The following is a 19,305-nucleotide window of genomic DNA, read 5'->3' on the forward strand; positions in this document are numbered from 1 at the left end:
TCAAACCATGGTATTGGAGAAGACTCTTTGAGAGTCCCTCGGATTGCAAGATCAAACCAGTCAATCCTAGAGGAAAGCAATGCTGGATATTCATTGGAAAGAATGATGCTGAAGCTGAATCTCCAGTACTTTGGCCACCTGATGTGAAAAACTTTCTCATTAGAAAACACGCTGATTTTGGGAAAGATTGAAGGCAGGAGGAGAAGGGGCTGACAGAGGATGAGATGGTTGGATGGCATCACTGACTCAATGGACATGAGTCTGAGCAAACTCCCGGAGATGGTGAAGGACAGGGAAGCCTGACGTGCTACCTACAGTCCATGGGGTCGCAAAGAGTCAGACACGACTGAGTGAACACTGAGCATCCCACTTGGATTAAGTACTGGCCTGTACTTCCTGTGTTAATCTAAACATAGGTCAGGTTTCCCTCTGAATTCCTAAATGATGTGTTTATTAGGCTTAAAGATTGACTACTTTGTAGTTACATTAGAAAAATACTACTAATGCACTCTTGATAGAATCTTAACCTGTGCTTTTCTAAGGAAAAATATACTTTATGACTTGAGTTTATAACCTATAAACATCATCAGTGTCTCGTGATTGACCCTTAGGTTCATACACAGATTGCATTTCACAGAATCTATTGTTGTTGTTCAGTCGCTAAGTCACATCTGACTCTTTGCGACCCCATAGAATGCAGCACGTCAGGCTTCCCTGTCCTTCATCATCTCCTGGAATTTGCTCAAACTCAGGTTCATTGAGTCAGTGATGCCATCCAACCATCTCATCCTATGTCACCCCCTTCTCCTTTTCCCTTCAATCTTTCCCAACATCATCAATCTCCTGTCAAAGTAATGTTACTTGGTAGTCCTTGCTGTCATTCTAGATGTCCGTGGACGTTAGGGCGCAGATAGATATATTCAGTACAGTAAAAGAGCCTGAGGAACTTCGTGGCGGTCCAGTGGTTAAGACCCTGTTCTGCCAGTGCAGAGGACACAGGTTCAGTCTCGATCGGGGAACTAAGTTTCCACCTGCCGCAAAGCACAACGCCCCACCCCCACCCCCACCCCCGTCCAAAAAAAAAGAGTCTGAATCTTGGAGGCAGAGCGAGGTTGGTCTTGGCTCTACCACTCACTGTATGACCTGAGATGAATTCCTTACCCATAAAATGAGAGTAGTAATTCTTGTGTGTATTTGTTAGGATTAAATTGGAGGACCTATATAAAAACATTAATAAGCTTTAAAGCAGTTTATGGTCAATATACTTTTGTGATACGGATGTGCTTTGAGTGGAAATTTCTTATCGTAGTGTTGTACAAATAGTAGGGGGGAAGAGTCACCTGACTTTGAAATATCAGTGATAATTTGGATCAAAGGCTAGGAGACTCCTGCAAACATGTTGTGGCTACATATGAGAGAGGAGATAACCTAGTGCTGGGGCTTTGGGAAGAATGAGTCAAGACATATTCTGAAAACATCTTTAAATACTCCCTGGGCCTAGGACAGTAGTGATAAATGTGAAAAGAGGCCCAGCACTGGAGACAGACTAGGAACCAAAGAGGATTTAAACTTGGCAATGTGGCGGCATATACTGAGGTTTTAGATGTGCATGACCCTTGACTCAGCATTTCCTCTCCAAGGAATCCACCCTCAAGAGATAATGTGTATTCATGCCCCCAGATGTAGGCACAAGGAATTTTTACATATGAGTATGTGTCTCTGTCTAGACATTTTCATTTTCAATTGATGGAGTTCTAGCTTACTTAATTGAGTGGGTGGAGTTGGGGGAGAGAATTGCTTGGCCTGCAGGACTGACCTCAGGCTAGCCAAAGCCAGGACCAGTCCTTGGTCCTCCAGTTTGTGGTACATTTGTCTGTCTGTTTCTCTGATTTCTGCTTTCTCTGTGTTGATTTCATTCTCAGATAAGTAATCTACCTATTCTCATGCGGTAGTCTCTGATAGCTTCAGGCAACGCTCCTTTCTGTTTAGTTATCAAGCTGGACAGAAATTGCTCCTCCTTCCCTATAGTAGTTCCACAAAGTCCCAGAGCTTACTCACATTGTACCAGCATAGTTTAAGCACCTGTTCTTGACCCAGTTCCGTAGGGGAGGAGGATAGAATCTTCTAATTAATCTGGCTTGAGTCATATCCTTGGGGTGGCAGTGGAAAATGGCTTGACCCCGCTTTACCCAGAAGTAGTAACAGTAAAGGAATGGTGCTTTCACCCCAGAAGAGTAAGATGATGTTATCAGTAGAAGGAAGAAAATAACACGTGTCAAGCAAAAGCTATTCCCTGTAATATCTATTTCTGATAACAAATATATGGGTACAACCTAAATGTCCGTCAGTATAGGAAAACTTAAATATGATACATCATAGGGGGAGATAGGATATAGCTTTTAATGTACAGCTATATGTTGATAAGGGAGAATGTCCGTTATATAATATTAAATTTAAAATGAAGTTGCAGAAAAGTATTTTTAATTACGTGTCTGTGTATCATCTGTTATGTATGAATACTTTTTATTCATGTGTTTCTGTACTACTTTTGGTTAGCTGTTATACTTATTTTAAATTAGTTATATATCACTTCTACAATTTAAAAAAATTTATGTCCCTGGTAGCCCCTTTTCCAGATAAGGAACTGAAATTTACAAAAATCAAGAACTATAGAAAGATGAACAGATGATACAAAGGTGTAAAATAGTATTCATGGAACTGATATAAAAATATTGGAAACCAAGAAGGTGAATATGACAAATTAAGCTGCCTATGTAGGAAGGGAAAGTAACTTTACCAAAAAGACATGTGGTTTAGGGACTTCCCTGGCGGTCCGGTGGTTAAGACTCTGCGTTCCCAGTGAAGGGGACATGGGTTCAATCCCTGGTTGGGGAACTAAGATCCCACATGTCTCGCAGCATGGCCAGAAAAAAAAGAGTCTAAAACTTGGAGACAATTGTGTTTGTATATTTACTTGGTATTAATACTTACTCTGCCCTTATCTACCATATGCTTTGACTGGTACTAGGCACTAATAAACATAATTAGCACATAGTTAACATATTGTAATCAACTGCCTTCAAAAAACCTTCATATGGAAGGCAGATTCATGGACAAAGGAAGTGTAATGGGAGTTGGGCAGAATTGTCAGGAAGAGGTTCATTGTACTTTGAGTAGTCTCATTTTTTCCTTCTTATTCCTTCTAAATGCTTGCTAAACTTTCTTAACTTTTCAGTTGTTATTGTTCAGGTGTGTATTAAGAAGAATTGGTCATCTCTCACCTTTTGGAACTCAGTAGTCTGTCTTCATAACTTAATCACAGGGATAAAGTGGTAAATTTTCAGAAACTGGGTCTTTTCATCCCATAAATTTACCAGTTCTGAACTGAGTTACTAGTCTTTTGGAAAAGAAAAAGGATCCCCACCCTTCACTCCCACCCCCAATACATAACACACTTTAACATTTTTTATCTTTGATGCAGTCTGCTACAGAAGAAATCTGTCGTGTCTTAGACTTTTTCCTGATTCCTTTGACTAAACAAAAGTTCGAAACCTGCTTTGAGAGGTAACGCCTTTGTAGTTGTGTACGTACACAACTGTATGTAATAGAGAAACTGTAAAAGCTCAATTTCTGTGAGATTATTCCTCTGCTCTTGCCTCTCACCTTCTCTTCTCCCACCATACAAATTTGAGCTGCTGTTAGCAGCATATCAGAGAAGGCAATGGCACCCCACTCCAGTACTCTCGCCTGGAAAATCCCATGGATGGAGGAGCCTGGAGGGCTGCATTCCATGGGGTCGCTGAGGGTCGGACACGACTGAGTGACTTCACTTTCACTTTTCACTTTCATGCATTGGAGAAGGAAATGGCAACCCACTCCAGTGTTCTTGCCTGGAGAATCCCAGGGACGGGGGAGCCTGGTGGGCTGCCGTCTATGGGGTCGCACAGAGTCGGGCACGACTGAAGTGACTTAGCAGTAGCAGCATATGTCTAATGATATTCCAGTTCCCAAGAGGCCTGTGAACAAGGTGGTTGTAAAACATTTTTCATTATAGACAAGACAAAATAATGCTGATTCTTTAATCCTGGGTCTCACTGTTTTGGTTATTACACCAGCAGTTTGAATAGATTCATATGTTGAACTGCGTCATATTGTAAAAAGGCATTTTTTTTCAGAGTCAGAGAAATGAGAGGGATTCTGTTCTTCTTTTAAAAAGAAAAACGCATGTAATGTCTCATGTTTTTTGTGAGAATGCATTGTTTTTGTTGTTTTAATATTTTCTGAGTTTTAAAGGGTATGCTTTCATTTTCTACTTTCATTTCTTCCTATGGAGTATAATCATGTTTATCTGCCTATTCTTTCTGCTTTCTTGTTAAGTGAACTTATTTAATATTATTATTACTATCCCCATATATATAGTAATAATAATATTAAATTATTCCCTATATATCAGTAATTCCCTGATCTCTAGTAAACATTAAGGAACATTCGGTAACTGTGCTAAAAGCCACTACCATCGGTGGAACCAAGGACAGCTTAAGTTTGGAGAAAAACTATCCTATTTTCTTTAAAAATTAAAAAACAAACTGTATAAACAAAGAAAAGGAATTGCCGAGGTCATTATGTCCTTAAAGGTTTTTTTCCAGCCCTAACTTTAGAAGATAGTCATCAACATATATGTACTTTTTCATAGAAATATTAATATAGATATTACTTTTTTACATCCAGATATTAATGTACATATGAGACTTATTTGAATTTGCTTCACAACTAGGTAATTTAGTTTTTCAAAAAGAATGAAAGGCTAATTATTAGGCAATAATGTGATCAAATTACCAAAAGCTTCAAGGTGGTTCTATTTCAGTTCTCTGCCTGATGTGTATTTAAAAATATCTCTACTTAGGGTAGTTACTGTTCATAATACATTATGGAATCTTTTTAGGTAACAGCTTGGATGATAAAGAAGCCATTATCCTTGATTTGGAGTGTTTAACCCAAGTTGACTTTATGACAGATTGAAAAATAGCTTTAGTGCTATATGCCTTGCTTCCTGTCCTGTGCAACTTGATATATGTGTGGGCCATATGTCCAGCAGAGGTTATAAGAATATGTTACTGATGGATAGAAAAGCTATTTCATAGTTCCCTTTGAGAATATACATGATAACATCTGCAGTGTGGGTATAGCCTTGAAGTTTTGCTTTAGAAGAGATTTAGCCTATGGCTAAAGGTACTAGAGTGATATCTGTTGTAAATCCTTCAGAAGAGGTGGAATCTACTTCTTTAATTTTCAAGCTTTTATGCAGCTGACCAGTTTAGGAAGGAGACCTTATTAGTGCTTTTATTTTCAGAGCAGATGAGAGATTATAATACTTCCTTAATTTCTAAAATACCAAGAATTGAGTGATTTCACACCATAATATTGGTTAATTAAAAATTTCTTAAACAATGGATTAGAGATGGCTCTGTAGAAGTAGAGTGAAACCTAATATACAGGATTTCTTATTTAAATACAGCCCAGGTGATCAATCATTACTGTGCAGTTGTCTCTGACCAAAGAGGCAGATTTTTCTCGTGGGCCTGTGTCTTTCACCACCAGCACTGGCCAGTTTAGGGGTAGTCATGTATAAAACCAGACACAGATTGAAACTTTTGTGAGCGCATGTTTATCTGTACAGATGGTTCTAATAAATTACAACTACATCTTCCAAAGAGATTTTTATACTCAATAATACCTAAGAAACTCCAGAACAAGTCTTTCAAATAGCCTTAAAATGATTCCTTTCAAAAGGTATTGAGTCCAGTTGTTCTGATGAGAAAGAGCTTCTGAAAAAGATTAGTCTGTCATTGTTTTCCGAATTTTCATAATATATTAGCCATAAAGCAAAGCAGTGCCCTTTATTTTCTACCCTCTAGATACAGAGTTTTCCAGCTGAGGTTGCACTTCTGAATTATCTGTGGAACTTAGCTTATACCCACTACTAGAAATTCTGGTTTGGTAGGTTTGACGTGATGTCACTGTATCCGTTTTTTAAAGTTTTAGAGGTGTTTCTGATAGACACACTTTCAGTTGAGTACCACTACCAGTTACCATTACCAGCTTACATTTGAATTTGTACCACACATAGTCCATGGAGACAGTTTTCATTTATACTGGTTGTATGGCTTTACAAAGAAAAACCTATAAGATAGCTAGAAGGAAATCCTAGCTATAGTCACGATTATAGATTTAAAAGAACTAGGAACTTCCCTGGTGGTCCAGTGGTTAAGACTCTGCTTTTACCCAGTCGGGGGAAGTGGGGGGGTGCAGGTTCCATCCCTGGTTGGGTAACAAACATCCCACATGCTGGACGGCATAGCCAAAAAAAAAAGAGAGAGAGAACCAGTCTGAACTCCTTCTCTTTATGGATGAAACAGAGCAGAGAGGTGAAAGAATTTTCAGAGTTGGAGCAGAACCAAATCCACAACTCTGACTTGAGTTCTTTTGTACACTAGCATCTTGGACCTAGTCCATCTTTGAGAAAAGCCTTCAAGGCCAAAACTCAGTAATCCGGAAGTTGTCTTGAGCATCCCAAAGCCCAATGGGGTATTATGAGATTCAAAGTATTTAATAAAAGGAACAGTAACACAGCCCGCAGGAACTCCTCACATCTTTGAAATTTCTAGGCAGGAGTTACGAGTGACATTACTCACAGTTAGAAATTATAGACATCACCCAGAAAGCTTTTGTGGCTTCTTTGTAAACATGGAAATTTCTGACAAGAGATGCCTAGATTTGGTACTAAAGATCGTCAAGAACAAGATGACCATGTGTCTTATTTTTAAATTGATCCTTAAATATTGGCAGCAAGTCTAGAAAATCATGCCAGTTTTATATTTCTACACAGCCCTGACTTTTAGCTTGTACTTCAGAAGGAGGATATTGTGCCTGGGTTTGCAATTTAACCAAGTAAAGGAGTAGAATGTTTATTAATTAGGATTAGACTTGGTTGTAAAAAAATTACAAAGAACAGTAGTTCAGTCAAGGTAGAGATTGATTTTTCTTCTGGATTAAAAAAGTCCAGAAGGGAATGGAAGCCTTGCATTGGTGTGGTTGCTTCCCTGTCATCAGGGATGGGTTCTTCTAATTTTGTTTCATCCATATCTACATCTTCAAGGAGTCTGATAGTTCTAGATGGCTTCTGGAGCTTCAGTCATCTCAAAGGCACATACCTCCAACTTGAATCAGCTCCCTTAAAGAACTTCTCTAGAACCACCCTATCTAACAATTTCTGTTTCCATCTCACTTGCCATTCCTGTTATCAAAGGAGACTAGAAGGTTATAGCTAGCTGAGTTGCTGTTGATAAGAATTAGATATTTTGTTGTTAACAAAGAAGGAGGGAATGGATATTGGGCAGGCAACCAACAGATCTGCCCCACCTATTTTGAAGAATATAATATTAGGAAAATCAATTTTTCATCACATCAGAAGCTATTATATAGGATGTAGCATTTAAAAGATCTCCAAACCACAGTCTACAATGTGTCTGATTAATTAAAGCAGTAAATCTCTATGGTAGTGTTCCACTTTGGATTTCTCAGCAGGACTCAGGAACAGCTGTTAGGTTTTATATATTTTAAGTGAGCTGAAGATGAGTTCTTAAAACAACAGGGGGAAAAAGACAACTTTTTGGGGAAAGGGAGAATCAAAACAAGCACAGGGCAATTCAGTGGATATTTATGGGGCTAGTAGGAGCAGAGTATACTATAGTAGACAGTATGAGCCAGGAATGACCTGATAGAAACACTAAAAAAGAAGTTGTCTAGTATTTCAATGGAATAAAATAGACTGATGCACCACACAAAATAATTATAGACGCATATCGTAGCAATGATTTGTACCAGTTCCAAATATACAAGACCTGTGCTGGAGAGAAGGACAAGCACATTGATTGGGTTAAAGTTTTAAGGATTAGATATTGTCTCAGTTCCTTTGGGCTGCTGTAACACAACACAGACTGAGTGACTTATAAACTCAGAAAAATTTTTTTCTCAGTTCCAATAGCTGGAAGTCCAAGATCATGATACCAGTGTGGTCAAGTTCTGCTGAAGGCCCTCGTCTGGGTTGCAGACTGCTAACTTCCTGCTGTGTCCTCACATGGCTGCAGGTGGCTAGGGAGCTCTGTGGGTTCTCTTTCTTAAGGGCACTAATCCCACTCGTGAAGGCCTTGCCTTCATGATCTCACCTCCCAGAGGCCCACACGTCTTAAAATAATCACATTGGGCATTAGTAGCATTTGTAGCATCAACATATGAATTTTGGGAAGGGGCCACAGATGTTCATATCGCAGCAGATAGAATTACCTCTGCCAGTTTTCCACCTGTACAATGAAAAGAGAATGCCAAGATGGAGAGAACCTTGTTATCTGAAAAACTCATAGGCAAGAGCATACAGTGACCTGCAGCATTTACAAGTGTAGACCACGGTATACATAAGTGTATTAAGATGGAAGTGTTCCCACTCAAAGGACCAGATTTTTTAGTTCTGTAGTCTCATTCATACCCACAGTTCACATGGTGCCATTTAGCACATATTTATTGATGTCTCATTTACAATACACTTTAAGGAGGAAATTCATTCACAAGTTGCCACTTAGATGAGAACGTCTAGATTTTGGCTTCTTATAACTATGAATTTCAAATCTGGGGAAAGCCCTGCCTTGTATTTTTATTCCTTTTCCTTTCATAATTACTTATCAGTAACCAAACCCAGCCTGTTGACATTGCTCCTACTGAGAAAAAACAGGAAGCTACAGGGACTCCCTCTGAGAAAAAGACCAGGCTGCGCCCTCTGTCACCTCACCCCTTCAGTCTGGGTTCTCCTCGGAGCCGCAGTCACAGACAGCTCTATTTCCATGTGGTTTTGGCAGTAAGCACAGAGTACACATGAGACCGGCTAGTGCAGCAAGGTGTGTGAGCCTGGCCTTTGAGCTCACGAGTCGTCTTTTTGAAACTTGTGATAGTGTACTTTGGGGCACTCTTGGTGGAGAATAGTTGATGCTCCAGTCCAGCAGTGGACCACGGACTATTCTCTCTGTTACATAGCAGTGGGAATGCCTTTGGTATGAAATAACTACTTTATTTTGAACATATTGTGCAATGACTTAGCCTTTCCCACACATTACTAGTTCCTTTTGAAGCTGTCATGCTCAGTTTAGGTTCTCCGGTAGGAACTGTGAAAGAAAACGAAAATCTCAGAAGTTGTATTCCCTTTTGATCTGCTTCATGCTGATGCAGCTGTGTCGTATTTTGGCCTTTGGTCCCTCACTCTGCACCCCATTTTCCCTCTGCTTTCAGGTGAAGGTCTCCCACAGGTGTATTACTTTGGACCGTGTGGGAAGTACAACGCCATGGTGCTGGAGCTTCTTGGCCCTAGCTTGGAGGACTTGTTTGACCTCTGTGACCGGACCTTTACTTTGAAGACTGTGTTAATGATAGCCATTCAGTTGGTAAGTTGGCGTTGCTCTTCTGCGTAGGGATGGGGAGGGGCAGGTCTCCTAACCGCATCCTTGTGTGTCTGTTGGCATTTACCAGCTCTGGTGACACCTTGTGAATGCACATTTCCTGGCTTGGTGGCATTGTAGACAGCTGGCTGGGGCAAAAAGGGTTAACCCAAGAAGTCACACTGTATTTGCCGTTTGCTCTATTTTAAGAGTTTGCACCTTGGAGCAATACTCTGCCCTTAACTGAAGCGCAGGTGGTATATAGGGAGAAAGAGGGTGATTCGGCGACAGTTGCTCAAATGCAGGTAACTTCTTGGTGGTTGTATTTATAGGTTTTAAACACATGACTGTAAAGTTTTGTCACATCCTCCCTCTTTCCTTACCATCGCATCCAAGAAGAGATGGAAAATATAACCCACTGCCCTAGAATCAGATTTCAGAGTTGACCAAGAACCTGCCTTAGGTCTCTGGCCTCTAGTTCTCACAGAGACCAACACAGCTAAGGCTGTGTCTCTCAGCACCTACCAAATCCCACACCAATACCAGTTTAAGGAACAGTTAAGACAGTTGCTTTGAGAAGATTGTCAGCCCCTCTGCACAAGGATGTAGATGCATCTCTGTGAGTCTGAAATGGTGATGGTCTCACCCACTTTAAAGACTTGGAAATGAAAAAAAAAAAAGACTTGGAAATGTTAGAAAACTGATCTTGACTTTAGAAAAAAGTTCAAATGCTCAAGCTCCCTTTCTATACTAAGCAGAAATGATTTAAAGGTAGAAATGAACTTAATGAAATTTGAAAACATGTTTTATTTGGGACTGTGCTTTCTCATAAAAACTATGCTCCTACCTCCGCCGTTAGTTAGCTCTGTGATATTAGTTCAGTCAGCCTCTCTGGGCCTCCCTTTCCTTATTTCTGCAACAAAGAGACAGCGTATAGGAAGGTGTGGGCAGGAAGTGAAGGAGGCAGCAGCATCTGTCCTCAGAGGCCACCACCACATTGTTTCCTGCCTGGGAGTGATTCTTGCCTCTCAAATGCTTTCCTTCTGCAGTAACATAAAAACATTAGTTCTGTTCACCATTTGCAAGTTGTCACGTGAAGTAAAACCGTATACTATCACTTTAGCTGAACCATACTATTCTTCTCTCTTTTATCTTCATATTTGTCATGTATGTATTAGTATCAGAAAATACGTTCTGATTTACAGGAGTAAAGTGACTCTGGGTGGTGAAGAAATAAGTTTTATTTTAATTTCAGTAATTACAACTTTGAGCTGATAAAAGGAAACGTTTTGGAGTATTTTTGTAATAAGCTTCTTCAGAGTAGTATTTGTATCACTGTCATTCTCTCTTTTAGCTTTCCCGAATGGAGTATGTCCACTCAAAGAATCTCATCTACCGAGATGTCAAGCCAGAGAACTTCCTGATCGGTCGACAAGGCAATAAGAAAGAGCATGTTATACACATTATAGACTTTGGACTGGCCAAGGAATACATTGACCCTGAAACCAAAAAACATATACCTTATAGGGAACACAAAAGTTTAACTGGAACAGCAAGATACATGTCTATCAACACGCATCTTGGCAAAGGTGTGTTTATTTTCAGCTCCAAGAAAGAGGCAGGTTGTTAAAACACCTTTTTATTCCCAAAACACTTTTGTACCCACTGTGCATTACAACTTGTGATTCTTATTGCTTCACAGGGTAAGTGATGTTTATACTTGAGAAATTAAGATGGTAAGTCAGTGACTTTCTCAGTATCCTGTTGACAGCTTAAGGATTTTTAATTCTTTGTTTCCTAGTGCTATTTTTTCAGCAGTGTGGATACTTTAATGACTGAATTAAGGTGATAGCATCTTGGTAAGTTTAGAGATGAGTTTGATAGCTACATACACATGGCACCCTATATAACCTGAAAAGGCCATCAGGCTGATCTTTGGAGAAGGGTACTTCATTAAAACATGGACCAGGCTTCTGTTCTCTGTGCATAGTTCCATGACTCATTTTTCCAGGAAAAGTCTATGTCTTATATTCATTGAAAATACATTTGCTTTTCCATGAGTCTTGAGTTTTTTTTTACTCATGATAGACAATTTGGACAAATATTGCTAAAAGCTCTAGTCAAGACAGAAGGCCTTCCATGTTAGAGAGACTAGTCCAGAGAAGCCTAAGGAACAGTGGGAAGGCTTAGTTGGTAGGACTCTGGGCCCTCAGCAGCTTCTCAAGGAAAGCTTCCCTTTTTGTCTGTTTTATTTTTGGGCTTTCATGGAAGATTCTATGTGAAGAAAAGGTACTAAGGTGATTGAAAAGATATGTTTGAAAATCACCACTCTAGAGAGTAGACATATAAACAGAGTATTAGACTCCTAGATATAGCTCATTATATAAGGTGTTTAAATATTAATGAACTATTTACACAATAAGTATTTTAAAGACTAATGTAAGCACCTACAAAGTTGCTTCATTGAGTACACTACTCAGAGATTCAGGTGAGGATTCTAGTGAAGAATAAAAATGACATTACCAAGTAGTGTGATATAACCTAAGTTGAAATGAATGCTGTCAGGATTTTTTTGCTGGATATTCTCACATAACTAAATATAATAGTTTAAAATTAGACTGGAAGGTTCTCTGCCACTTTTTATTGGTGACACTTTGGACAAGTATCAAACTTGTCCAAAACTTGTCCCTGAAACTGACCTGTAAAAATAGAGTAATATTTCACAAGGATGTGTTGCAGGTTGAATGAGTGATAACATGTAACACGGTTCTGTTGCAGAGTGCTCAGAATTCCCTTCTTCCTTTCTTTTCACAAAGAGAGAGACTGTGGTACATAGTAAAGTCATGATCGTTTGGTTTCACTGACAGTCTGGAAGTTGTTCTGATGTCTGCTTCCTGGGCTCAGCATTTGTGTTCTGATTTTTTTATTCTTATCAGGAAAAGCAAGAACAGATAAGAAATATGTATTTCGTGTTGTTTGTTTAAGGTACAATGTAATAGTTAAGAAAAGGGGATGTAAATTCAGGCTCTTTAAAATAAACTTGTATGGGCCAATAACCTTCCTCTTTCACCATCAGTTATCTCATCTGCCTTGAATGTTTATGTTAATAGTACCTTATAGCATAGGGTTCTGTGAGATAATGCATATAAACTGTTTAGGATATTGCTTAATAATACTAAAGACTGTATAATGGTAGTTACCATTTATTCAACAAAATATGTTTTAAGCATCTACTGTCATCAGACTGGGTTCCTTTATCTCTCGGTGTAGCTGTTTCTGCTGGAATTTTTGAATTTAGCTCCACATGTGGACTTCCTGAGTTCCAGGGTTTTTTTTCAGGTCAGATCCAGCCTGTCACCATATTTGTCTGTAATGTCCCCATTATAGAGAATACATATAGGTGGTTGTCACATGCCCTTTAAACTCTCTGGCCATGGTCTCAAACTCAGAGAGGTTTCTGTAGGAACTGTAATCCTATTGGTTTTCAAATGTGTAGCTTCTTTTATGTTGTAATGGAAAAAAGAAGTGTATCTTTTCCAATTGAACTGAAGAGAATTGCCTGTTAATTTTGCGATGGCACAAACAAGGGAAGCACTAAACCTGACATTACTGCATTAGATTACTCACCTTCCCACTGATTAAACCTGCCCATTTTATATTCCTTAATATTTGAAGTTAGGGTGAGGACACTGGGTCACCTGGCTCCTTTCTTTCAACGAAATATATTTGACCTAAAATCAAGCTTGCAATGCAGGTAAACCAAGCACATCTTTCTGACTGGTTGAAAGGAACCCTTTATCAGTTCAGTTCAGTTCAGTCACTCAGTCGTGTCCAACTCTTTGCGACCCATGGACTGCAGCACGCCAGGCCTCCCTGTCCATTGCCAACTCCCAGAGTTTACCCAAACTCATGTCCATGGAGTCGGTGATGCCATCCAACCATCTCATCCTCTGTCATCCCCTTCTCCTCCCGCCTTCAATCTTTCCCAGCATCAGGGTCTTTTTAAATGAGTCAGCTCTTTGCATCAGTGGGCCAAAGTATTGGAGTTTCAGCTTCAGCATCAGTCCTTCCCGTGAGTATTCAGGACTGATTTCCTTTAGGATGGACTGGTTGGATCTCCTTGCAGTCCAAGGGACTCTCAAGATCTTCTCCCACACCACAGTTCAAAAGCATCAATTCTTTGGCACTCAGCTTTCTTTATAGACCAACTCTCACATCCATACATGACTACTGGAAAAACCATAGCTTTGACTAGACAGACCTTTGTTGGCAAAGTAATATCTCTGCTTTTTAATATGCAGTCTAGGTTGGTGCTAACTTTTCTTCCAAGGAGCAAGCGTCTTTTAATTTCATGGCTGCAGTCACCATCTGCAGTAATTTTGGAGCCCCCCCAAAAATAAAGTCTCTCACTGTTTCCACTGTTTCTCCATCTATTTGCTATAAAGTGGTGGGACCAGATACCATGATCTTAGTTTTCAGAATATTGAGTTTTAAGCCAACTTTTTCACTCATCAAGAGGCTCTTCAGTTCTTGGTTGCTTTCTGCCACAAGGGTGGTGTCATCTGCATATCTGAAGTTATTGATATTTCTCCCGGCAATCTTGACTCCAGCTGTCCTTCATCTAGGCTCGCGTTTCACGTGATGTACTCTGTGTGTAAGTTAAATAAGCAGGCTGACAGTATAAAGCCTTGACACATTCCTTTCCTGATTTGGAACCAGTCTGTTGTTCCATGTCCAGTTCTGACTGTTGCTTCCTGACCTGCATACAGATTTCTCAGGAGGCAGGTCAGGCGGTCTGGTATTCCCATCTCTTTCAGAATTTTCCACAGTTTGTTGTGGTCCACACAGTCAAAGGCTTTGGCATAGTCAATAAAGCAGAAATAGATGTTTTTCTGGAACTCTGGTGCTTTTTCGATGATCCAGCATATGTTGGCAATTTGATCTCTGGTTCCTCTGCCTTTTCTAAATCCAGCTTGAACATCTGGAAGTTCATGGTTCACGTACTGTTGAAGCCTGGCTGGAAGAATTTTGAGCATTATTTTACTAGCGTGTGAGATGAGTACATTTGTGCAGTAGTTTGAGCATTCTTTGGCATTGCCTTTCTTTGGGATTGGAATGAACACTGACCTTTTCCAGTCCTGTGGCCACTGCTGAGTTTTCCAAATTTGCTGGCGTATTGAGTGCAGCACTTTCACAGCATCATCTTTTAGGATTTGAAATAGCTCAACTGGAATTCCATCACCTCTACTAGCTGTGTTCGCAGTGATGTTTCCTAAGGCCCACTTGAATTCACATTCCAGGATGTCTGGCTCTCTGTGAGTGATCACACTATCGTGGTTATCTGGGTCATGAAGATCCTTTTTGTACAGTTCTTCTGTGTATTCTTGCCACCTCTTCTTAATATCTTCTGCTTCTGTTAGGTCCATACCATGTCTGTCCTATATCGAGCCCATCTTTGCATGAAATGTTCCCTTGGTATCTCTGATTTTCTTGAAGAGATCTCTAGCCTTTCCTATTCTATTGTTTTCCTCTATTTCTTTGCACTGATCACTGAGGAAGGCTTTCTTATCTCTCCTTGCTATTCTTTGGAACTCTGCATTCAAATGGGTATATCTTTCCTTTTCTCCTTTGCCCTTCGCTTCTCTTCTATTCACAGCTATTTGTAAGGCCTCCTCAGACAACCATTTGGATGGTCTTGCTCCCTGTCTCCTGTACAATGTCACGAACCTCATTCCATAGTTCTTCTGGCACTCTATCAGATCTAATCCCTTAAATCTATTTCTCACTTCCACTGTATAATTGTCAGGGATTTCATTTAGGTCATACCTGAATGGTCTAGTGGTTTTCCCTACCTTCTTCAGTTTAAGTCTGGATTTGGCAATAAAGAGTTCATGGTCTGTGCCACAGTCAGCTCCCAGTCTTGTTTTCACTGACTGTACAGAGCTTCTCCATCTTTGGCTGCAAAGAATATAAGCAATCTGATTTTGGTATTGGCCTCTCTGGTGATGCCCATGTGTAGAGTCTTCTCTTATGTTGTTGGAAGAGGGTATTTGCTATGACTAGTGCATTCTCTTGGCAAAACTCTATTAGCCGGTGCCCTGCTTCATTCTGTACTCCACAGCCAGATTTGCCTATTACTCCAGGTATTTCCTGACTTCCTACTTTTGCATTCCAGTCCCCTATAATAAAAAGGACATCTTTTTTGGGTGTTAGTTCTAGAAGGTCTTGTAGGTCTTCATAGAACTGTTCAACTTTGGCTTCTTCAGCATTACCTGTCGGGGCATAGACTTGGATTACTGTGATATTGAATGGTTTGCCTTGGAAACGAACAGAGATCATTCTGTCATTTTTGAGATTGCATCCAGGTACTACATTTCAGACTCTCTTGTTGCTATGATGGCTACTCCCTTTCTTCTAAGAGATTCTTGCCCACAGTAGTAGATATAATGGTCATCTGAGTTAAATTCACCCAATCCAGTCTGTTTTAGTTCTCTGATTTCTAAAATGTTAATGTTCACTCTTGCCATCTCTTGTTTGACTACTTCCAATTTGCCTTGATTGATGGACCTAACATTCCAAGTTCCTATGCAACATTGGTCTTTACAACATCGGACTTTACTTCCATCACCAGTCACATCCACAGCCGGGTGTTGTTTTTGCTTTGGCTCCGTCCTTTCATTCTTTCTGGAGTTATTTCTCCACTGATCTCTGGTATCATATTGGGCACCTACTGACCTGGGGAGTTCATGTTTCAGTGTCCTATCTTTTTGCCTTTTCATACTTTTCATGGGGTTCTCAAGGCAAGAATACTGAAGTGGTTTGCCATTCCCGTCTCCAGTGGACCATGTTTTGTCAGACCTCTGCACCATGACCCGTCCGTCTTGGGTGGCCCTTTATGATATGGATGAATATAATGTGGATGAAGCCTTTATGATGTGGATGAATTTGTGTCCTCCAGATCCCACTGGTATTGAAACCTTTCTTCTTTGAAAATAAAAATAACCTTCATGAAAAAACAAGGGCATCAGGAAATACTGAATTGAACAAATGTGGAGTATTCAAAGAAATATGGAAATAAAGCCTGGCTCCGTTTTTCATTCTCATTTTTTAAAAGATGTTTATGATTTAAACTGGGGCTTCCCAGATGGCTCAGTCATAAAAGAATCCACCTGCCAATGTAGGAACCATGGGTTTGATATCTAGGTTGGGAAGATTCCCTGAAGGAGGAAATGGCAACCCACTCCAGTATTCTTGCCTGGGAAATCCCGTGGACAGAGAAGACTGGTGAGTTACAGTCCACGAGGTGGCAAAGAGTCAGATGCAACTAAGCACAAGCATGATGGTTTAAATTATCATAGATTATCTTTGAATTTTAGAGGTGGAAAATGACTGTTCATAGTATCTAAATCAATCATTTCATTTTCAGATGAGGAAATTGAGGCCCAAAAGGTGACTTGGCCATGCTTGATTTTGCATACATTAATAAACTAATGGAAAGGAATAGGCCAAGACCTAGATAACCTGACTTAGGAACCATTATTTTTCTTACCATCCCATATCCCACAGCTTTTTTGTGTGTGATTTTCAATATTTGAAGTTATTTTATTACTCATTCTGGTGAGTTTAAATGTGTTTAGTATATTTTAGGGGGGTTAATTTTTTTTTTTTAATCTCATTTTATAATGGATTTTGCTGTGAAGAAAAGTTGGGCTTGTTTCTGTTGTACAGTTACTCAAAATGTGGGGAGTTTCGCCCTCTAGTGCCCAACCAGCTAAAATACAACCATTTGTCCCTGGATTTTTTTTTTTTTTATTAAAGGGGCCTCCTTACAGGAAGTAGATGTAAAAATAGAGGACATGAGTAGGTTTGATACAGTGTGAGAACCTGCAGGGTGTGGTTTCTCTGTCTGCCCTGCTTGTGGGAGGCCCCGATTCACCCTGCCTGTTCTTTCTCTTTTTGTGTATCTTTAGGTTCTGTTAACAGAATCTGTTAACAACATCTGTAGCCAGAAGCTTCTGGTGGCCTTGCTGTTTGTCTTCATTCTTTCAAGGATTATTTCGATTGCTGTGTATCAGCTCAACTTTATCTCTCTTGTCAGGGTGCTGCCCCTTCCCATTAAGTGACCTAACTTGCGAAAACCTCCTCCTTCTTCATCTACACTGTAGAGTACTATTCACTCTTTTCCATGCAAATTTCCTATGATAGAGGCGGCAGTGAAAGTATTGTGCTTTTGTATTTTGAGTTACCTGAGAAGCTTTTCCTGCCTCCCTGATTCTGTTGGGTTTTACTTTCTACATAAAGAAGACAAAAGTCAAGTTGAAGGTAGTCTCTTATTTTTATATCTCTCATTTCTTTTGATAAAGCCCCGGACTTGATTCTGAAAAATAAACACATAAAATGTCAGAGATGAACTATAATTGGCAAATTAAAAGTGGAAGAATGTGCTACTTCTGTTGCCTGACAGCCAAAGATGTATAGGATGTTTTCCGAGATGTAGTTACAGTTTTTAAATTAACTATTCTGCAGTTCTTTATCATCCTTATCTTCCCAATTTAAAGAAAAGAAAGCAAAATCCAGCAACTTGTTTTACATTCTAAGCTCACTGAATGCAAGGATACTGGTTTATGTGCCTATAAAGGGCACCTTAGTAACACATCTTTCTTAAGGCGGCTGTGGTACAAATGGAATGGAGCTAAGGATTATGTCAAAAGAATAAAAAGCACTAGGCATGTATACTGGGCTTCTCTGGTGGCTCAGATAGTAGAGAATCTGCCTGCAATGTGAGAGACCTGGGTTTGATCCCTGGGTTGGGAAGATCCCCTGGAGAAGGGAATGGTGACTCACTTCAGTATTCTTGCCTGGGAAGTCCCATGGACAGAGGAGCCTGGTGAGCTACATTTCGTGGGGTTGCAAAAAATCAGACATGACTGAGCAAGTAACATACACACACACACACACACACACACACACACACACACACACACAAGGAAATCCCATGGACAGAGGAACCTGGCAAGCTACAGTCCATGGGGTCGCAAAGAATAGGACATGACTGAGCGACTAACACACACACACACGTATGCTAGGCATTCTGCAGCTTGTGTCTTTGCAGGCCTAGCCAGAAGGACTGTTTTAACAGCCTCAGCTACTCCATCTGCTGCTCACTTTTCACAATGGTAACCAAAGAGCAATTGTAGCCCATGCACTAGAAATAACATTTGTTATTTCTTACTTTCAGGAAGTATCTTACTTTCAGGAAGGTGACAGCATCGAGTGAGTAGTACTCACTGTTCAGTGATTTGGACCGGGTTTTAGTTTAGACTTGCTCTTTTCACTTGGTATTTACTTGCCAGTAACAGATCTAAGCAAAGGAAGTACACGCTGTTTTTGGTTTTGATCTAAAATACCACCCCTGATTTAGTTATACAGAGGATTAGTAAGCAGAGCCTTTCCAGAGCAGACAGGTTTTTGAAGGGATTACTTGGGTTTGCACCCGTTTCTGATTTAATAACTGCAAACATAATGTGTGATCTGTCTTCCCTTTTAGAGCAGAGCCGGCGCGATGATTTGGAAGCCCTGGGCCATATGTTCATGTATTTCCTTCGAGGCAGCCTTCCCTGGCAAGGACTCAAGGTATCCTTGGAAGTGCTTAGTGGAGGGCTTTGCTGAAATACTTAGCTGATAATGAAAGGGGTGGCTGACTTGATGCTATAAGAAGCACAGAGGGGACAATCGGCTCCAGAGATGCAAGGCAGGAACTACATTAGTCTGTAATGTAAATACTCACCTGGGCTTGGGAAGCTCTGTTTTCCCCACATTTGTC

At 40.1% G+C, this 19,305-nt stretch overlaps 1 protein-coding gene across 9 annotated transcripts in view; it reads left to right on the plus strand.

The window, feature by feature from the left end:
• Window positions 1–19,305, plus strand: part of CSNK1G1 (casein kinase 1 gamma 1) — a 155,139-nt gene that overhangs the window by 97,994 nt on the left and 37,840 nt on the right. For all 9 annotated transcript variants that reach the window (XM_027553772.1, XM_027553767.1, XM_027553766.1 and 6 more), the window contains 3 exons: window positions 9,337–9,488; window positions 10,837–11,071; window positions 19,030–19,115. In XM_027553772.1, the coding sequence (XP_027409573.1) occupies window positions 9,337–9,488; window positions 10,837–11,071; window positions 19,030–19,115 (473 nt within the window). The remainder of the gene's footprint in view (window positions 1–9,336; window positions 9,489–10,836; window positions 11,072–19,029; window positions 19,116–19,305) is intronic.

Source organism: Bos indicus x Bos taurus, chromosome 10 (genome assembly GCF_003369695.1).
Source record: "Bos indicus x Bos taurus breed Angus x Brahman F1 hybrid chromosome 10, Bos_hybrid_MaternalHap_v2.0, whole genome shotgun sequence".
Classification (NCBI taxonomy): domain Eukaryota; kingdom Metazoa; phylum Chordata; class Mammalia; order Artiodactyla; family Bovidae; genus Bos; species Bos indicus x Bos taurus.